At 48.2% G+C, this 17,606-nt stretch overlaps 1 protein-coding gene across 1 annotated transcript; it reads left to right on the plus strand.

The window, feature by feature from the left end:
• Window positions 1-1,516: 1,516 nt before the first annotated feature.
• TP53I11 (tumor protein p53 inducible protein 11) lies at window positions 1,517-14,021 on the plus strand. Its single transcript, XM_065404147.1, has 6 exons — window positions 1,517-1,645; window positions 6,930-6,988; window positions 8,984-9,032; window positions 9,498-9,594; window positions 11,782-11,883; window positions 13,888-14,021. Exons 1-6 carry the CDS (start codon window positions 1,517-1,519, stop codon window positions 14,019-14,021), a joined length of 570 nt encoding a protein of 189 aa, XP_065260219.1.
• Window positions 14,022-17,606: the final 3,585 nt, after the last annotated feature.

The following is a 17,606-nucleotide window of genomic DNA, read 5'->3' on the forward strand; positions in this document are numbered from 1 at the left end:
AGGCCAAATGCACCCCTGTAGTTTTTCAGGGCTGTTCTCATTTTTAATATAGAGGAACAGCTGGAAGATACCATCCATCCTAGCATGCAGTGCTACACAGACCCAGATGGAGCACTGCATCCTGGGACCTCTAGCCCCTATAGTCTTTACCTTGCATGTCTGTTAAAGATGAGGGTAGCTGAAAGCTTGTATCAGAGAGCAGATAAGTGAAGTCCTAGGGTCTCTGTCACATTGCCAGAGCTGTCTGTCACATCTCCCCATGGACACTTAAAGCTCAGGCACCCCTGCCTTCTGCATTACCATCTTCTTTAGAGATTCTCTCACTGGGATCCCCTCAGAAATCACAGAAAGATAGTCCTTCATTTATGCCATCAGCCCTCATGGTGAGATCTCAGAGGAGACTGATATACCCAGGACCTTGCTAATGTGGTCTATTCATGATCAGTCCAGAGGGGTCAGATGAGTGAAGCGGCAGGCAGCCTCTCTTTAAGAGCACTTAGTACTAGCTAGTCCAACAGAAGGTTTTGGATTGGCTGGGCTCCCCCTCCTTCTGTCATCTGGAGAGAAGACAGGCTCCCAGCTGATAACAAAGCTCTTCCACCCACTATAATTAGGAAGATAAAAGCACACGGAGCAGAGGTTTAATTGGAGCAGCCATGAAAAGAATGTTTATGCTGCAGGTTTCTTCTATGGTTTTTGAGCCACTTTTGTGGCTTCTGAGGAAACTCAAAATGTAGAATTTATTCTCTGTGGACAGAATTTCCTTGGGTCTTTGATGCAGTTAGAGAGGAAGGGAACTCTGGGGATGCAGCTGCTAATGCTCTCTTGTCTGGAACTCCTTAATGGAGAGCTCCCTGGAGGTTACCAGTGTGAAATGGTGATGGGTCTCTGTTCCTGTGGGGACATGTGTCCACATTAAAAAAATCTACCCACACAATGGGCCACGTGGCGCTCCTTGCACACAGACATGGCAGAGAGGCCAACAAGTGAATCGATCATGGTGATGGAACTTCCTTCTAGAGCCCAAGGAGTTGCTCCTGGTCAGGGAATTAGAGGGGAAGCCAGTTTGCAGTGTTGCTGCCTGTACTTGACTTGTTCTGGGGCATCAGTCCCCAAGACTGTCAGTCTGACACTGTCACCAGCCCTAAAGTAACTATGTTAAAGTCACAGAACCTCCCTTTCTTTGAGCTCTGGTGCTTTCTTTCAAATGGGTACGGCGGTAACAAATAGGTAGAAATGCTCTTCATTGGTTCAAAATGAACTAAGACTCCTCTGTCCAGCTGTGGACAAATCTAGCCTGACCTGTCATGAGAACAGCAATGCCCCACTCTTGTCCATGGAGGACACCCAACTATTTTTGGGTTCAATCCTGCTAAGTGTCTCCAGCACCTTTAATGGGAGGATGCTTAGTCCCTCATAAGGGGTCCAATCCTATGAGAGATGCTCCTTGTCAGCACTTTTGACTTCCTCTGTCCTTTCAGTTTCTTCCAAAGCCAGCAACTGCTCGTGAGTCACCATGGCAACCAAGCAACCCCCACCTCTAATGAAGAAGCATAGCCAGACGGACCTGGTGAGCCGACTCAAGACACGGAAGATCTTGGGAGTTGGAGGGGAAGATGATGATGGGGAAGTTCATAGGTCTAAGGTAAGAACCACCTCCATGCACTGCGATACCATAACACTATTCTGGGTGTATGGGGTGAGGAACTTGGATGGTCCTAAACAGAGAGACAGCAGGGGTGGTGTTCTTGTCTGCCCCACAGCAGGGAAAAGGGGGATTGAAAGAGCCTCTTACAATGGGTCAGACATTGGGTGTCCCTGAGGAGGGTGAGAACTGGGGAACTTGCACCGCCCTCCCCCATTGTGCCCCTCATTGACATCTCTCAGCACAAAGAAGGGAAAACTGGTTCCAGGCAGTGCACGAGGCTCAAACATGTTGTTTTTACTTGCACCAAACTGCTATTGATGGGGAAGGGAAAGAGGAAAGGGCAGTAGGGGAACAAGTTGGCAATCCATCTTTGAACCCCATGTTCTTTGGGGCAGGATAGATGTTTGCAATGGTCTGTAATAAAGACTTGCAGGGAGACCTGTGGAGATCAGAAGTTGGGAGATGCTCTGCATCAGGAATCTCTAGTAACCTTTTCATTTAGCTGCATGCCACAAAAGACATTTCACTGCAGAGGAGTGGTCAAAAAAACAAGAAATAGCAAAGACCAGATAGATAATGGGATGAGGCTCAGCCTCTGCCTGAGATTAAAAACAAGTGGGTAGTAGGGAGGAACCCAAAGCAAAATCCTCCACATCCAAACACACCCTGAGCTTTGGGGAAATTCAAATGTGAACCATGCAGCTTGGGCCTGTCTCCAGGATGGGCCAAACCAAAATTCTGGATTGGGATTTGGACTCTGAGGCTCAGACCAGGAGCGCTGCCAGCTTTTCTGCCGCTCTAGGCGGTGGAAGGTCCCATCCCGAAATGCCCCCCCCCCCGAGGCAGCAGAAGGTCCCGCTGCCAAAATACCGCCGTGGTCACTGCCCCCCCCCCCAATTGTAGCGCCCTAGGCAACCACCTAGGTCGCCTAATGGGTTGCGCCGGCCCTGGCTCAGACCTCTCTAGCCAATGCAAGTTGAGCTGAGAAGATTGGTTTGGATAGTGGGGCTTGGTCTCTGTCCGGTGGAAAGGGACTAAGCAAAAGGGATGCCTATTTCTAAAAACTTTTGTGAATGTAAAATAACAGCATATCAGTGAAGCAACCTGAAATGTGATTTTGGGGGGAGGGAGTAAGATACATGAAGAGGGCAGGAAAGAGGAAGACAACAGAAGTGTGTATAGGGGAGGGGAAATGGGAAAATGTGCTCAGGGCAAGAGAAAAGGGGAAATAGAGATGTTGGGAAAGGCAGAGGACAGATTAAAAATTTAGGCTGGGATCCCTGAAATCCTAGCATCTGCCTAGCTGCAAGATTTAGAATAGCCCATCACCCAAATCACCACAGCATATTATCTTTGCGACATAATAATCACTGGAACCCACATCCAGTGATTGGGTGGGTGGGTGGGGGACTCAGTGACCATTTGACTCTTTCACTGTCCTTTGGTGCAGTAAGCCCTTCAGGAAATGCTTTGCAACTGAGATGCAGCTACATCTGGTGTGGCATACAGCAGAATCGCAGCCGTGGGTGGAATTGCCAGGCCTCTGGGGGCGGCAGGGCCTGGAGTTTCAAGCTGCTATTCTCACCTTATTAGAGATGAAGCTTTATAAATTTGGGAATATACATAACTTTGTGGGTGGTTTATATTCTCTTTGAGAACACAGTCAGACACAAACATCCATCCATTCCCCCCCCACACCCCTCCCCATGCTCATGCTGACACACACAGAGCTTCATCTTTCTTTTTGTCTGTCACCATCTCTCTCTCTCTCTCTCTCTCTCTCTCTCTCTCTCATGCGCGCACACACACACACACACACACACACGCACATTGTATTGCTCATACAGAGATACAGAAACAAGAGTTCTCCATAGTCAGCAGTGCCTGTGTAAGGGCAATAACATAGAAGCTTTTGACAGGGAATTGCAAATGCTAGACTGCCAGACACTGAAGAGCAGGGATTGACAGTCGCTTGAAGGAATTAGTCATGGGGCTTGATCCTCAGTTGAGCTCATGCTGGGTGCAGCTGAGTGTGGGAGGCACAGGTGGCTTTAAGATACCTCCCCAATATCAGGGCCATATGGGGCTGAATCAGCCCAACATAAATCAGAGCAGCCACAGGAATGCTCCCCCTAGGGCTCATAACATTGGTCCAGGATTGACAGAGCAGTACACTCATCACCCACCCCTTCTCACCTCTGTCACTTTCTAGGCCTGCCCTGGAATGCCACATATATGGAGGGGAAGTCAAGGGGCGTTGGGTAACTTTATATCACTAGGAGCTTCCCCTCCATTAGAAGAACCCCCAACTTGCCCCTTTAGGAGTGTCACTGGAGCTGCACAAAGGGGACTTAGTTGTGGTCGAGTATCTGGCCCATAGTCTTAGGAGTTAGAGATGAAAAAGACATACAGTATCAGGTCACTTTCATAGATCATTGTCCACTTCTAATTCTACCTGGATCCTTTATCTAAATCACTTTCAAAATGTTGGGGCTAGGGAAGGCCTGTCCAGTTGGTCATATCTGTCCAGACTTGCTCAGTTGAGCCTCATTAATGTGAGAGGCAGGTGCAAATCAAACCCCAGATACAAACACACCCAAACCTTTGGGGGTGTTCACAGTTCAACCCAGCTCTGAACTTCACAAATGACCCTCTGTTTTGGAAGAGCTGAATTGGATTGACTCACGCAACCCATCAAAGCCAGTTCCTGATTCTAATTTTGCAAGTTGAATTCAAAGTAAGTATTTTGGAATCATTGCGAGACATAGCAAGGAAGGAAATGGGCATTTGTCAACGCTTGAGGCAGAATGGCAACACTTCCTTGGGTGGGAACCTGTACAGGAAAAGATCCCTTGGAATTGGGTATTTACAAAAAACGTCTGATGCCTTGGTATGTCTGGCACAGAGATGTGTAATTAAGTTTGTCTGGGGCTGAAAACAAATCTATGCATGTAAAAGGAAAATATAGTCTTGACCAGGGGATGAGATGTGCCCAAAATGCTAATTGAGACTTGATATCTGACAGCCAGCTGGACTATAATGGGAAGGGGATCACTGATCTCTCACTCTTGGAGCCCCTTCCACCTCTACTTTAATTTCTAGAACCCCTTTGCTGGAGAATGCTGCAGCTGTTGTTTTCCTCAGATTTCTATAAATCATGGAGATGGGCTATCATGGCAAGAATAAAGCAGCAATTTAAGCACCGTGCACTATGCTCTTCTGATGTGCTAAGGCTGGCTGTAAACGGCTTTCACATTAATCGATATGAACACTGTCTTTAAACTATTAAACCACTGCTGGAATTTTATTGTGAGGGCACCCATTAGGTGACTCTGAGCTTGTGCTTTATGCACACAGCACAGCCAGTCAATTCACTCGGCATAATCTGATGCAGATACCTCAGAAATTGGTGCAATTATTTATAAGACACTCCTGGTGCCCATGGAGGATTGGGTTGTAAATGGATGAATGGAGTCGTGTTTTTTTTTAAAAAAACAACAACAACAACCCAAATCCAGATAACTGCCTTGTGCTCTTCTGGAAGGCCACCTCGGCCTAGTCTTCCCTGGGAACATTATTATCCTGCTGAGAGTTGTCCCTGAACACCACCTGGGACTAGTCTGGCACTGGAGGGTGTGGAAAGAGTACTTGCCTAAACTTGTCTCAGCTGTAAGTAGCTCTCTCTGGCCCTGAGGGCCTCCCCCATGCCTTTCCCTACATGCAGGAAATGACACCGAATGGAACACACAGCTGTTTTTTCCTCCCCAGCTGACAATGCTGGCTGGAGACAGGCAGGAAGCTACTCAGGGCTGCCTGTGTCACCTTTGTTCTCATTTGCTTGGTAAAGGTCTCTCTTTCCTCTGCATAGTGCCCCTTTGCTGTTGCCTTGTGTGCCTACAGGGAGGCCTTTCTGCTGTTGTTCTCCTTTAATCTCCTAAATGATCCCTTGCTGGGCTCCTGATCAGCTCTGGAACAAAATGGAAACCTTTTGGGTTTGCTTTCTCCTCCCCCCACATCTATTGACCTAAAACTACTGAACTTTGGCTCCCTCCTCTGCTTCAGGCCCTGGAGCCATGCCGGTTGGACCGGATGATGCCAATCTGACAGATCCCCTTTAGGAAATGTAACCTTTGGCTCTATGGAGACATGCATTTATTCTAACTGTGTTTTAAATGGCTGCCTGCCAGCAGGATCCCCACTAGAGCTGAGACAGTTTGATATTCCCAGAAGAGTGGAAGGGACTAAATGCCTCACATCTGAGATACACTAGGCAACCTGTAACCAGCCTCTCGTCTCCCATTTCCTGCTTCCAGTCTCCTGCTGGTGCTCATTTACTTCTACTGGCTCCTCAGGTGTTTGGGAGTACCCCATAAACCAGCCATACCCATTGTCAGGATACCCCATTTGAAATTCATGGGAACTGGCCCATTGGGCTCTTGAATCTATCTGAGGATGTGTGCTTGTGAGTGTTGGAATTTGGTGAGCATGGTATGGAAGACTGAGGAGCCTTGAGTGAGATGGAGGCATCTTGGTAACTGTGCAGGCAAACATGGCTGCCATTCTGCACTCCGCTACACTCCCACCCTACCTGGGACATAGAGAGAGAATGTTATTTTATTGGGGTTAGCCAGAGTCTGATAGTGTGAAGCTGTGAAATCAGAGGGAATAGGGATAATGTGGGGGGAAGGGGGGGGGGGTCTTGTCTGCCTGCATTAATCCATAACTCCTAAGGGTGTATATCTCCCCATACCCTATACCTGGTTGTGGATACTCCTAGAAGAGTGGCTCTTAAACTGTGGTCAGAGGATGCTTCCTGGTGGTCTACAGAATGGAACACTTCAAGGGGAGTGGGATCCATGAGGGGGGTCTGTTACTAGTGAAGGAATCCATCTACAGAATGGACATCTTGGAGAATCATGGCCCCATGCATATTTCTCCACAGCCAGCAGCTACTATCTGTGTAAACAGACAGCTGCTCCCTCCCACCCATAAGAGGAGATCTCCATGGGGGGGAGGGAAGGGGAAGGGAAGAGTGCACCTCATTCCAATGAGAGGAGGAGGGAGTTTCCTTAGGGGGTGGGGCTCCAAATAATCAAACGACCCTTTGGGAACTTGCCAAAGGAGGCCAACAGATCTAGATGAGGGAGCAGAGATTCCACCCAGAGATAAGATTTCCCCCCATAGGGTTGGATGTGTGTCCTCTCCTCAGGCTGACCGAGATTGTTTGCAGGAACGTGGGGACAGGCTGTTCAGACACCATGTGTTCTCATTTGAATTTCAGATCAGTCAAGTGCTGGGAAATGAAATAAAATTTGCTGTGCGGGAACCCTTGGGGCTCAGGTAAGTTTCCATGGAGAGTCTGAGCACTCAGGCTGTACAGTTGGGATGAGGCTGGTGACATTAAGGGAGGTCTTGGGCCTAAATATTTACATGGGCTGCTGCCTTCTCCCCACTCCCATTTGCAGCCTTGCATCCTCCTTAGCCTTGCTAGCCACAGAAGGGTGCACTTGGGGCTACTTGTCAATACAATGGTCAGGGAGGCAGACACTTCTTATAACAGGGCACCTGTGCTGATGGGCTGAGCCCAGGTGGCTGTACAGGCACTCCCAGGATGACCCTGAACATGGACAGGTGTCTCACCCATGCTGTATGTGTGTGGATGTCTCCTGTGCAGTAGGGGGTTTACTGGGTTGTGTCCCCTGTGCGGGCTGGGTGGGTAGAGTATTACACTTTTGCAGTATGCACAGCAGATTTCTCACTTGTGTATCGAGACTCTCACTTGTGTGAGGCATGGTGACATCCCTACCTCTTTGATGGGCCTGTCCCAGTTGTATGCTATGTGGTGGTATGAAGGTATCACTCACCTATACAGTGCAGATCCTCCAAGGTACCTAAGCATCTAACTTCCATTTCAAGAGGAGGTAGGCACCTAAATTCCTTTGAGGATCTGACCATAGGTGTCACTCATCTGTGTAATGGGGGTGGGGTGGGGGGGGGTCGAGTGAGGACTCACACTCTTGTATGGTGTCTAAGAGGGTCTCCCCAGTGTTCTAGAACAGAGCCCCTGGCGTTAAACATCATCTGGAATCTTACGTTAGGTCTCTGCCTCAGTGGTTATCTCTGAGCTCTGAATGTGGATATAGTACCATTTCAATACAAGGGGGTAAACCCTGCATTTTGAGCTGTTGCTGAGCCAGTGCTGGGAGAGTGACTCTCATGGGGTGAGAAACCTCTGGGCTGGCTTTGGACCTGGGAATTCTGTCACAAGGCAGAGTTATATACTGCCCGTGTCCCAGGTGTGGACTGGATGAATTGAGTCTAATTTATGTGTCCCAAGGTGTGCTGGGGCCTCTTTTATGAGAGGATTGTGGTGTGTGTTGTTTGTTTGTTTGTTTTGTTTTTTAAGCCATAGAAACTTTTTTAGGCAGCTGTGAGCAAGTTACCTTCAAGCTAAGGGACTACAGGGACTTGGGAGACTATGCAGCCTGTTGGCTACAAGCAGAAGTACAGTGTCTTGTAGGAGAGGTTTGCCAAATGTGTCAGGGTGGAATCTTGAGTGAGTAAAGAGAAATAGTGGGTCTGTATGAGCTGATGAGTTTGGGGGTAAGCTGGGTGTGCCGGGGTTCTAGGCTGGCCTGTAGCTGATGGAAATGTCCAGTTGGGTGCCCAGCCCTTATTGGCTACTAAATCAAACCTTGTGACTATAGACAAGCCTAGAAGAGTATCAGAGGGGTAGCCGTGTTAGTCTGAATCTGTAAAAAGCAACAGAGGGTCCTGTGGCACCTTTAAGACTAACAGAAGTATTGGGAGCATAAGCTTTCGTGGGTAAGAACCTCACTTCTTCAGCCTTCTTGCATCTGAAGAAGTGAGGTTCTTACCCACGAAAGCTTATGCTCCCAATACTTCTGTTAGTCTTAAAGGTGCCACAAGCCTAGAAGAGTGGCTGAAAGGAGAAAAACTGAATGTGCAATACCCCAGCCCATTAACCTATGCACTGATGCCCAAAGGAGACCTGTCCCTGCTCCATTGTGCACCACTGAAATCAATCAGGCCCCAAATGCCCAGCTGACTTGTATATGGCAAAGGCTTCCTCGGTCAGATGCCCCGAACTGATTGTGTTCCAGCTAGCCAAGAAATCCCTTGGTGGTTATCTGTATTCCATGCTGGCTGCTTCTACTCAAAGACAGTCTCTCCATCCACATAAAGGATCACAAACTGAATTCCCTCTTCCCTGATATCCTCTGGGATATACCTGGGGCCACCCCGCTTGGGCAGATGGAAGAGTGAGGGTTTGGGGAATCTCTGTGCCTCTGATCTGTGTTTCTTCCCATGCAGGGTCTGGCAGTTCGTCTCTGCCATCATATTTTCTGGGGTCGCCATCATGGTAAGTGGGAGACCCATTCCCAGAAAGAGCCCAACCTGGGGCTACCAAAGTGCAGTCATGACCTAGCAATCTCCATGGCCCTATGCATTATTCTGTCATCACCACCCTCCAAAAGCTGCTGCCACTTTCTCTTCCTGGCCTGTGATCAGCTGTCTCTCTGTAATGGGTTTTACCAACAGCTTCCCTGACAGGTTGTTCCTAACACCTGAGTCCCAGCCTCTAGTAGCAGGTTCATAAAACCAGAGTTGGCAGCAGGGGTCTCAGTCACAGAGGAGATCCTGGAGGCTATTCCTCTCTAATCCCACCCCCCACAAGTGACCCAAAACACATGTAGCACCCCTGGTGTACAGTCTGCGCTCTCCAACCCAGGGGGAGCTGCTGCTCTTCCACTTTTATTATCTTCAAGTGACCCGATCTCATGCAGAGCAACTGAGATTCCCTCGGTCTCCTTTCCTCTCCTTTTAGGCTCTCACTTTCCCTGATCAGCTCTATGATGCCATCTTTGAAGAAGAATCCGTCAACAGCAAGACTCCTATCAGGCTGTACGGAGGAGCCCTCCTCAGTAAGTAATGCTGAGACTGAGCTTAGAGATTCAGTCTGTGGGACTAACAGGGGAGATGTTGAGAAGCTCTGAGTGAAGAATCCTAATGGGGAGGAGGAAGGAAAGCTCTGTACCAGACCTAACCTCAGATCGGGTTAGGACAGAGCCAGGCAACGTCAGGGTAAATGCCTCTTCAAGTGGTTTGGGGTTTTTTTTTTTTTTTTTTGGTTTGCAAAAAGTTCCATCTCCCTCCTAGCTCTAGGATCAAGAAAACCCCCTCCCTCCATACTGTCTCTAACATTGTATTGCACCGTGTGAGGAGAGGAGATTGCAAGCTGCCAGAAATGGAATACTAGACTGGAAGGGCCATTGATAGGAACTGGTTCAACAGGAGGGGGTGGGGGAGACCAGGCTAGATGGCCCATCTAGCTTTGATGCAGAACATGGGGATACTGGGCTAGGCAAGGCATTGGCCTGTTCCAGTGTGGCAATTCCCTTGTCCCTCTGAGGCTGGAATCTTTGGGGGAAGCAGGGCTGCCTCTCCCAGCTCCATGTTCTGCCACCTCCAGCCTTAACAAGCCTAGAAAGATTCAGAACACTAGTCAGCCCTTTTTCAGTGCCATGTGGGGAGGAGGAGGTGGCAGCAAAACTGGAGGGTGGAGGAGCTGAAGGTGGGAGGCTTAGGGAAAATGTAGTGCCAGCAGATTTCTCTTGGGAATGACGATGAATAAACTGGTTTTATGGAAGTTCAGACTCCCAGGATGGTGTGTGTAGTGGGGAGGGGAGAAGCTTGCCCTGCTGCCTTTCACTAGCACTAAACATACACAGACCAGGCCCACAAGGTCTGCTCACTCTTTGAATCTGTCGCTGGGATGCTGAGGATACTGTACAGAGGGAGTGATGGCTGGAGTGAGGGGACTGCTTATGACAGTGGGTCCAAGTGCAAGGTCTTATCTTTTAATGGTGGCAGGAATCACCCAAGGGTACTGTGCTTGGTAGGTAGTAGGATCAGGGGTTCTGGTACATATGGAAAACCCGTTCTTTGCTTATCCACTGCCCATCTCCTCTCCTTAGCCTGTAGCAGCACCTGGTGGTGCAGAATGGAAGCACAGCACACACAGCCTGCTCTTGGAAACCCCCAGTTCTGTGATACAGCTCCCCTTTTGTTGGCCTCTGGTTTCCCTTTGTCTCCTCCAATATAAGGTCAGGACAGGACTTCGCTCTCTCTGTACCAGGGCTGCTGAACAGTGGTGCTTTCTGGGAAAGGCATGAACATGACTCAGAGCCAAGCAAGGCAAAAGGCTGGCTCCAGTAATAAGCATATACCTGTACCCCGATATAATGCGACCCGATATAACACAAATTCGGATATAACGCGGTAAAGCAGCGCTCCAGGGGGGCAGGGCTGCGTGCTCCGGCGGATCAAAGCAAGTTCGATATAACACGGTTTTACCTATAATGTGGTAAGATTTTTTTTTTGGCTCCCGAGGACAGTGTTATATCTGGGTAGAGGTGTATTTGGGATCTGGATTTTGGGAGCTTGGTGAGTCATGTGGGGTGGTAAGCACAGAGCTGTAGGTGGTTCTTCCATACCACATTCTATGTGGTCATAGAATGTCAGGGTTGGAAGGGACCTCAGGAGGCCATCTAGTCCAACCCCCTGCTCAAAGCAGGACCAATCCCCAGACAGATTTTTGCCCCAGATCCCTAAATGGCCCCCTCAAGGATTGAACTCTCAACCCTGGGTTTAGCAGGCCAATGCTCAAACCACTGAGCTATCCCTGTCCCATATGTCCCAGTAAACTGCCTCCCTGACCCTGGGATTGTTCACAATGAGTCGCTCTGGTCCCCTCTCCATCCCACCACGTTTGGAGTGTTTGCATTTCTAGTGCATGCATTACCATATTATCTAAGTGTGGAGGAGACCAGTTTGGTTACAGGATTCAGGCTGGGGCACTCTAGCAGTGTCAAGCCTGGAAGGTGGATCTATCCAAATACATTGCAGCAACCCTGTCTGTAACTTTGGGCCACCACAGTAGATTATTCAGTTCCACCAGCACAGCTCTATCATGCCTATGAGTGTTAGCCCCATGAATTAGTAGTTGTTGTTACTTCTGAGATTCCCCGTAGAGGGGTCTCTGAGCTGCCCCTTTCCCCTGCCACATCTCTCAGCCCGTGAAGCAGTTTTGCTATGTGTTCTTGTCTCAGGTCTCTCCCTTATCATGTGGAATGCCCTGTACACATCTGAGAAGGTCATCATCCGTTGGACCCTGCTGACAGAAGCCTGTTACTTTGGGGTGCAGTTCCTAGGTGAGTAGCTCTACTGAGGCAGGAGGGAAGCAGAGGGGATTGGCCAAGTGATAGGCTATCCCTTCCCCACACAAGTGCCTGGGAAGAAGGGAATGCTGTAAATGGCAAAACAGCATAACTTGCACTGATTGGCATTCACTGGGGGAAAGATTCTGCTCTTATTTACACTGGTGGAAATCTGGAGTCCCCTTACTGAATTTAGTGGCATTATCTAGACTTACTGTAGCGCAGCTGAAACCATAATTGGGCCTCTGGTGTTCCGCGTGAGTGAAACTTACCCAGTCAGAGGGCTGAAGAGCGAGGATACGGTAGGGGAGGCAAAGTCATCAATGCAGTCTGACGCTTGTGGAGTGACCATCACCGTAATACCCAGCCCTCCTGGGCAGAGTGGGGCTAAGTCTCTGTCACCTTGCTTCTCATGTGGTCATCCCCAAACTGAGCAGTAAGGGGGCAAAGAGGGCATAAAACACTACAAAGTCACAAGAGGAGCTGTAGGCCAGTGGGATCCCTGATCAGCCCAAGAAGGGTTTAAATGCCGCACTCTGCATCTGTTCAGGCCCTTTCTGCAGGCTACTGTTGATTGTACCAACAACTTTCAAACAGTTCAACATGAATCCAATAGCTACCTGGGACTTCCTTGCCAGAGCCTCCAGACTTGTGTCAGCTCTTCCCCAGGTTGCCTATAGACCATTTGCCTGGGAAGCAACCGGTTTTCTATAGCAGTCTCTCTCAGCCTTGGCAGATATCAGCTGCTCATCATTCACCTGACACCTCCCCAGCTGGGTCTGATAATGCCCAATACCAGGCCCAAGCAGCTATTCTTAAACAGGCTCTGCCTCAGAATAGTCCTGGTTGCTCTTAAAGGAGTGGATTATGCTGTTACAGTAGCATGCCTGTGGAAAGTAGGAACAAAATAAATGACTGCACAAGGCAGTGGAGAATCAGGCTCAGAATCTTACATCCTCCTTGCTGTCTCTTTTCCCATTACCCTCCCCCTATTCCTTCTACAGGGGGTGGAAGTTATAGTTGTGTGCACACCTATGGAATGCCAGATTGGTCCACCCAACTCTGTTTTGCCACTAACTCCCACTTTCCGACCCACTTACCCCAGGCACTCCGCAGCAAGCTGGAGTTAAATTCTGCATTTAGGTCCCTCGATTCTGTGGCAGACTGGAAATTCTATGGTCACTTCACTTACATTAAAATGGAGGGTTTTTATTACATGAAATATGAAAATGAATAAAACATGTGGGACAACATGCTCTGGTATTAAATTCAATATATTTTACACTGTTCACACCTGGTTTCCAATATGCCACGGTTTCTTGCATAGACAGCTCATTGACTGCTTTGTAGAGTTGCCATGTGGGGAAAGTGGCAGGTTTTGGCAGGGCATAGCTACAACTCGTTACCTGCTTGAGGCGTTTGTTGGTGAGATAAGCACATTTTATTAATATTTCTGCTTTGAAGAAAATCAGCAATAAAATTAACAAACTCGCTATTTAAGCGGTCAGCTGTTTCAGAATTAACACTGAGTAGGATATTTCAGGCTGTCTGCCTGAAGATAGGAAAAAGAAAAGAAAGCTAAGTGAAATTTTAAATGATTATTAGTCTAGGGCAAGGGATGAATGCCATGGCAAATTCTGTGACTGTGAAATTGCACAATACATGGGACACTGTCCATACAACATGTGGAAGCAGAGGTTATTCTCCGACACCCATATGTAACTTACTCCACTGCTGAATGTGGCCCCAGTATTCTATTTCTTTAAGATATATAATCACAGTTGCTTAAAGACTCGGTGAATAATGTAGTGGGGCAGCAGTGTTTAGAAGCAGACAAACAGATCGATGGGCAGAAATTGCAAGGCTGTCTTGTAGTTTTCAGGATGGATAAATCCTCTTTGAGAATTTCCACTATAGGACACTAGAGAACTGCCCTCTATTTAAATGTACTGTTATTTCACTATCAACCTGTGCCTTGTCTCCCTCCTTCTCCTTCAGTTACCACCATCACCCTTGTTGAGAGTGGCCGGATATCCACAGGTGCCATGCTCCTCCTCACCAGCCGGATCCTCTTCACCCTTATCACCGTTTACTATTATTACCAAGTTGGACGGCGACCCAAGAAAGTCTAATCCCTGAGGCTTTTTGGGGGGGGGGAGAGGAGGGGTTCTGTTAATAACTTTCCTTTCCTTTTTTTTTTTTTTTTTGTCCCCCTTTTTGTTCTAAAGCAATTCCCTTTTTTCCCCCCACGTACCAGCATGAATCAGTGTGTAAACCCAGGGCTGGCTCCATTGCCACATAAGGCGCAGGGGGAGAGCCGACCCCTGCAGCCCTCCCCATATCTGTCTAGAGAAGGCAAGTGAACGCAGCAGGGAAGGCTGACAAGACGAAAGGACCAGTCAGGCTCAGGGACAATGGAGGAAACTGGCCAGTGGAATCACAAGCTCAGAAACCTTTTCAGCAAAGCACAAAATGATTGCAGCACATAGAAACTGAATCCCAGAGGGGAGAGGAAGCAAAGGCAGCCAGCAAAGGACTCAATCCAGCTCCTGTAGGCTTGGAGCCGTTCATTTGCCTTTCACTCACATATAGAGCCTTTTCCCCCTTTAGTGAGTAGATTTCAGCACTAATCCTGGCCAGCCCTCTAAGGCAGGGCTACTAACACAGCTCCAATCAGAGAGTGTTGCGGTTTTTAGAGACAACACCCAATGTATTTACTCTGTGCTGACAGATGCTATAGCAATGCTGGCAGGACACACTGGGTTAAATACAGCAAGAAAAGAGGGTGGCATCTTTATTCTCTTTCTCATCACAGTCCTGTGAAACTCCAAGCCAAGCTACATCCAAATCTTGTGTGGATCTCTGTAAGGGAGAGTGGTGCAAAAGGATGGAGAAAACACTTGGGTTGCATTAGGGGAGAAAGGTAAAGAGCTGTTGAATAGTCTCTAAAACTGAATAAGCCTCATTGTCTTAGAAGTTTAGTATATAGTCTGGGCTGCTGCTTGTATTTTTTCCCTTAATTCCTATTGCAGTAGTTCCCCTGCGGGTAACCCTAGTGAGTGCACTAGCATAGATCAGCTAATGACACTTTAACCAGTCCCCTACTTCAGTCTAGATGAGGCCATGGTTAAAATACTCCTCTTATGTCCTGTCTATGCTAGAGCCCCCTCTTTGCTACTGCTTGTGGAGCTGTATCACTGTTAGGGAGAGTGAGAAAAAGGCTCATGTCAATGAGGACTGCAGGGGGTAAATCACTGTTCTGTAGGTACTTGTGTGAATCCTACTCTAGTGAAGTGAGGGACTAGATGAGCCAGCTGGTCTTCTCCACTTCTAATGTACAGGTACCAATTTCCCCTTGGATTCAGCAGAAAAAAGGACCCAATGCTGAGGTCTTGTGTCTTCAGGATTCTATTTGGCTGGCATAAAGAATGGCTGAGCAGGGAAAAGTACTAGGCCCATCTTGCCTTCCCCAGGCATTCCAAAGGCGTAACAGGACTTCATTATTCCCTGACCGTTGCCTCCCATTGCTCTTGGGGCTGAGGAAGACTTAACCCTGGCTCCACAGCACTGGCTCTTCTATGCTTCTAGTGACAATCCTGGAGAAGATAGTACCTTGCCCCACCCACTTTCCAGTACCATGCTGCTTGTTCTCCACTGTACTGAAATCCGAAGGATTGGATAGATGGCATGGACTTATTCATGTACCAACAGGGGGAGCTGTTGGGCTGGACCAGTCTGTGCACAGGAGTAGAGCTGACAGACCTGGAATAAACATGTGCAGGCTCTTGGCTGTTGAGAATCAGAACTGTCTGTGAATAACAGAGCTAAGGTGGCTGCTGAAGAACATTAGCTTTAAGGGCCACTTCTTAGCATCAGCCAGAAAAAAATCCCTGATTTAAAGTTAACATGGACATCCCCTGAGCATTCATGGTAAAGCCTGGCACATCTTCACTACAGCTCTCCCCTAAAGCTTGTTTCCGTTACCTGCTTCTGGCATTTACAAACAGCTGCAGGAACTTGGCCTGCTGTGTGCATTGCAATGTCTGTGTCAAGTGGAAATGCTGAAAATATTGGAGCTTATACTAAATCTTTTAACCAAAAAAAAAAAAAAAAAAAAAATTAAGCCCAGTGCAGCGAGAGCTTAAACTCTGGACCCTAAGCTACTTGCTAATGCTGGGGCTGTGTGTAACTCTCCAGTCTGGCCAGTAGAAGATAATATATAGTTAAAATTCATTATGAGCCTCAGGGGTACTGTCCGGAATGGAACCTGTAACAAAGGGGCTCCTGGGTTTTTTGGGTTAATTTCATTTCAGCAGGACTAAGGCAGGTTCTAGGAAAGGATCTTTCTTGGGGGGATGGGTAGAAAAATGCTGCCCCCTGCATACACCACTGGCTATCAGGGCTCAGTTTGTATTAATCAATGCAGCATAGCTGAATAGGCTTTAGCTATGAACCACTGTCAGAAGGCCCCACCTCTGCATCTGCCATGGCAGTGAACCATCCATCACACATTGCTCAGGGTTGGTTGCAATCTAGTCTAGGCTGATTTCAGGATTTCCAAAGGGGTTTTAAAGCACCTAAACTTCCATAGAAGCCCCAGCCCCTCTCCCTTGTTCCTGCATGGGAGTGTCAATTTTTTTGCTGCTATAATTTCAAGTGTTTGACCAAATGGGTAGCTGACACAATGATTCTGTTCTCTGGTGTTTGTTGCCCCCTCCAGCCTAAGTGATGTGGAGAGAGCAGAGGGCTACTGGCCATGAGGGGCAATTCAATGCTAATCAATGTAAAGGCCTGCTCCCAGGAAGAGACAGATCAAATGGAGCATAAATGCAACCTACTCTGCATTTTTAGTGTGCTACATTGCTCTTCCACCCCCACCCCCCCTTCATGTAACGAAGTGCTATTGGTGCCATAGGGACTGGGGCAGGGATGGACGAGTGGGAAGTCTGTAGCACACTAATTTGCAAATGTGATGTGGAGTGAGAGCATATGGAACATGGGCCCAGGGTTGATGCATACAGAGACAGCAGGACCACATGATGACCATCTGGGTATGTCTACGCTGGAGTTGGAAGTTAGCGAAGTCTGCTGTAGCTGCACTTCCAGTTGGAGTACTAGCATGATCAAATCTCTCTTTGAGCTGCAGTGGGGTTGTCTCACGGGACTGCAATTTACACCTTTCAGCTCTTGCAGAGAGAGATGTACCTTGTCTGAGAAGGGGTGTGCAATCCTCCCTGGCAATTGCTAGTTACCAGCTGACAGGTGCACTCCACCATTAGTGATGAGTAACAGTGGGGAATGGCTGACCCTACAAGGGACAGTGAGAAGGATTTTCAGGATCAGGGCTGGAGCACTGTGGGTATCCCTAAGGGAAGGACCCAGGCAATACCATGCAGCACTGCCAGACGCTTACAGCTAGCAGGGGGTTGCTGCCTCCGTTTTGGCTTGACTGGGGGAGTTTATAATTGTATTATAGAATTAAATCCTACAGCAGAGATGAACCAGGTATTAGGCACTGCTGGATGGTTTCTTCCACTCTATAAAGGTAGGTTGGACAGCAGGTACACGGCAGCACCTTGCTGAAATTTCACAGGGACTGTGCCTAGAAGCACAAGGACAACTGCTAAATGGCAGCCTAGGCTAGCAGCCAAAAACACAGTTAGGAGGTAAAAATTCTCAGGCTTTAATACTGTCTCTGCCACTGACTAGCTAGATGA

Source organism: Emys orbicularis, chromosome 4 (genome assembly GCF_028017835.1).
Source record: "Emys orbicularis isolate rEmyOrb1 chromosome 4, rEmyOrb1.hap1, whole genome shotgun sequence".
Classification (NCBI taxonomy): Eukaryota; Metazoa; Chordata; order Testudines; family Emydidae; genus Emys; species Emys orbicularis.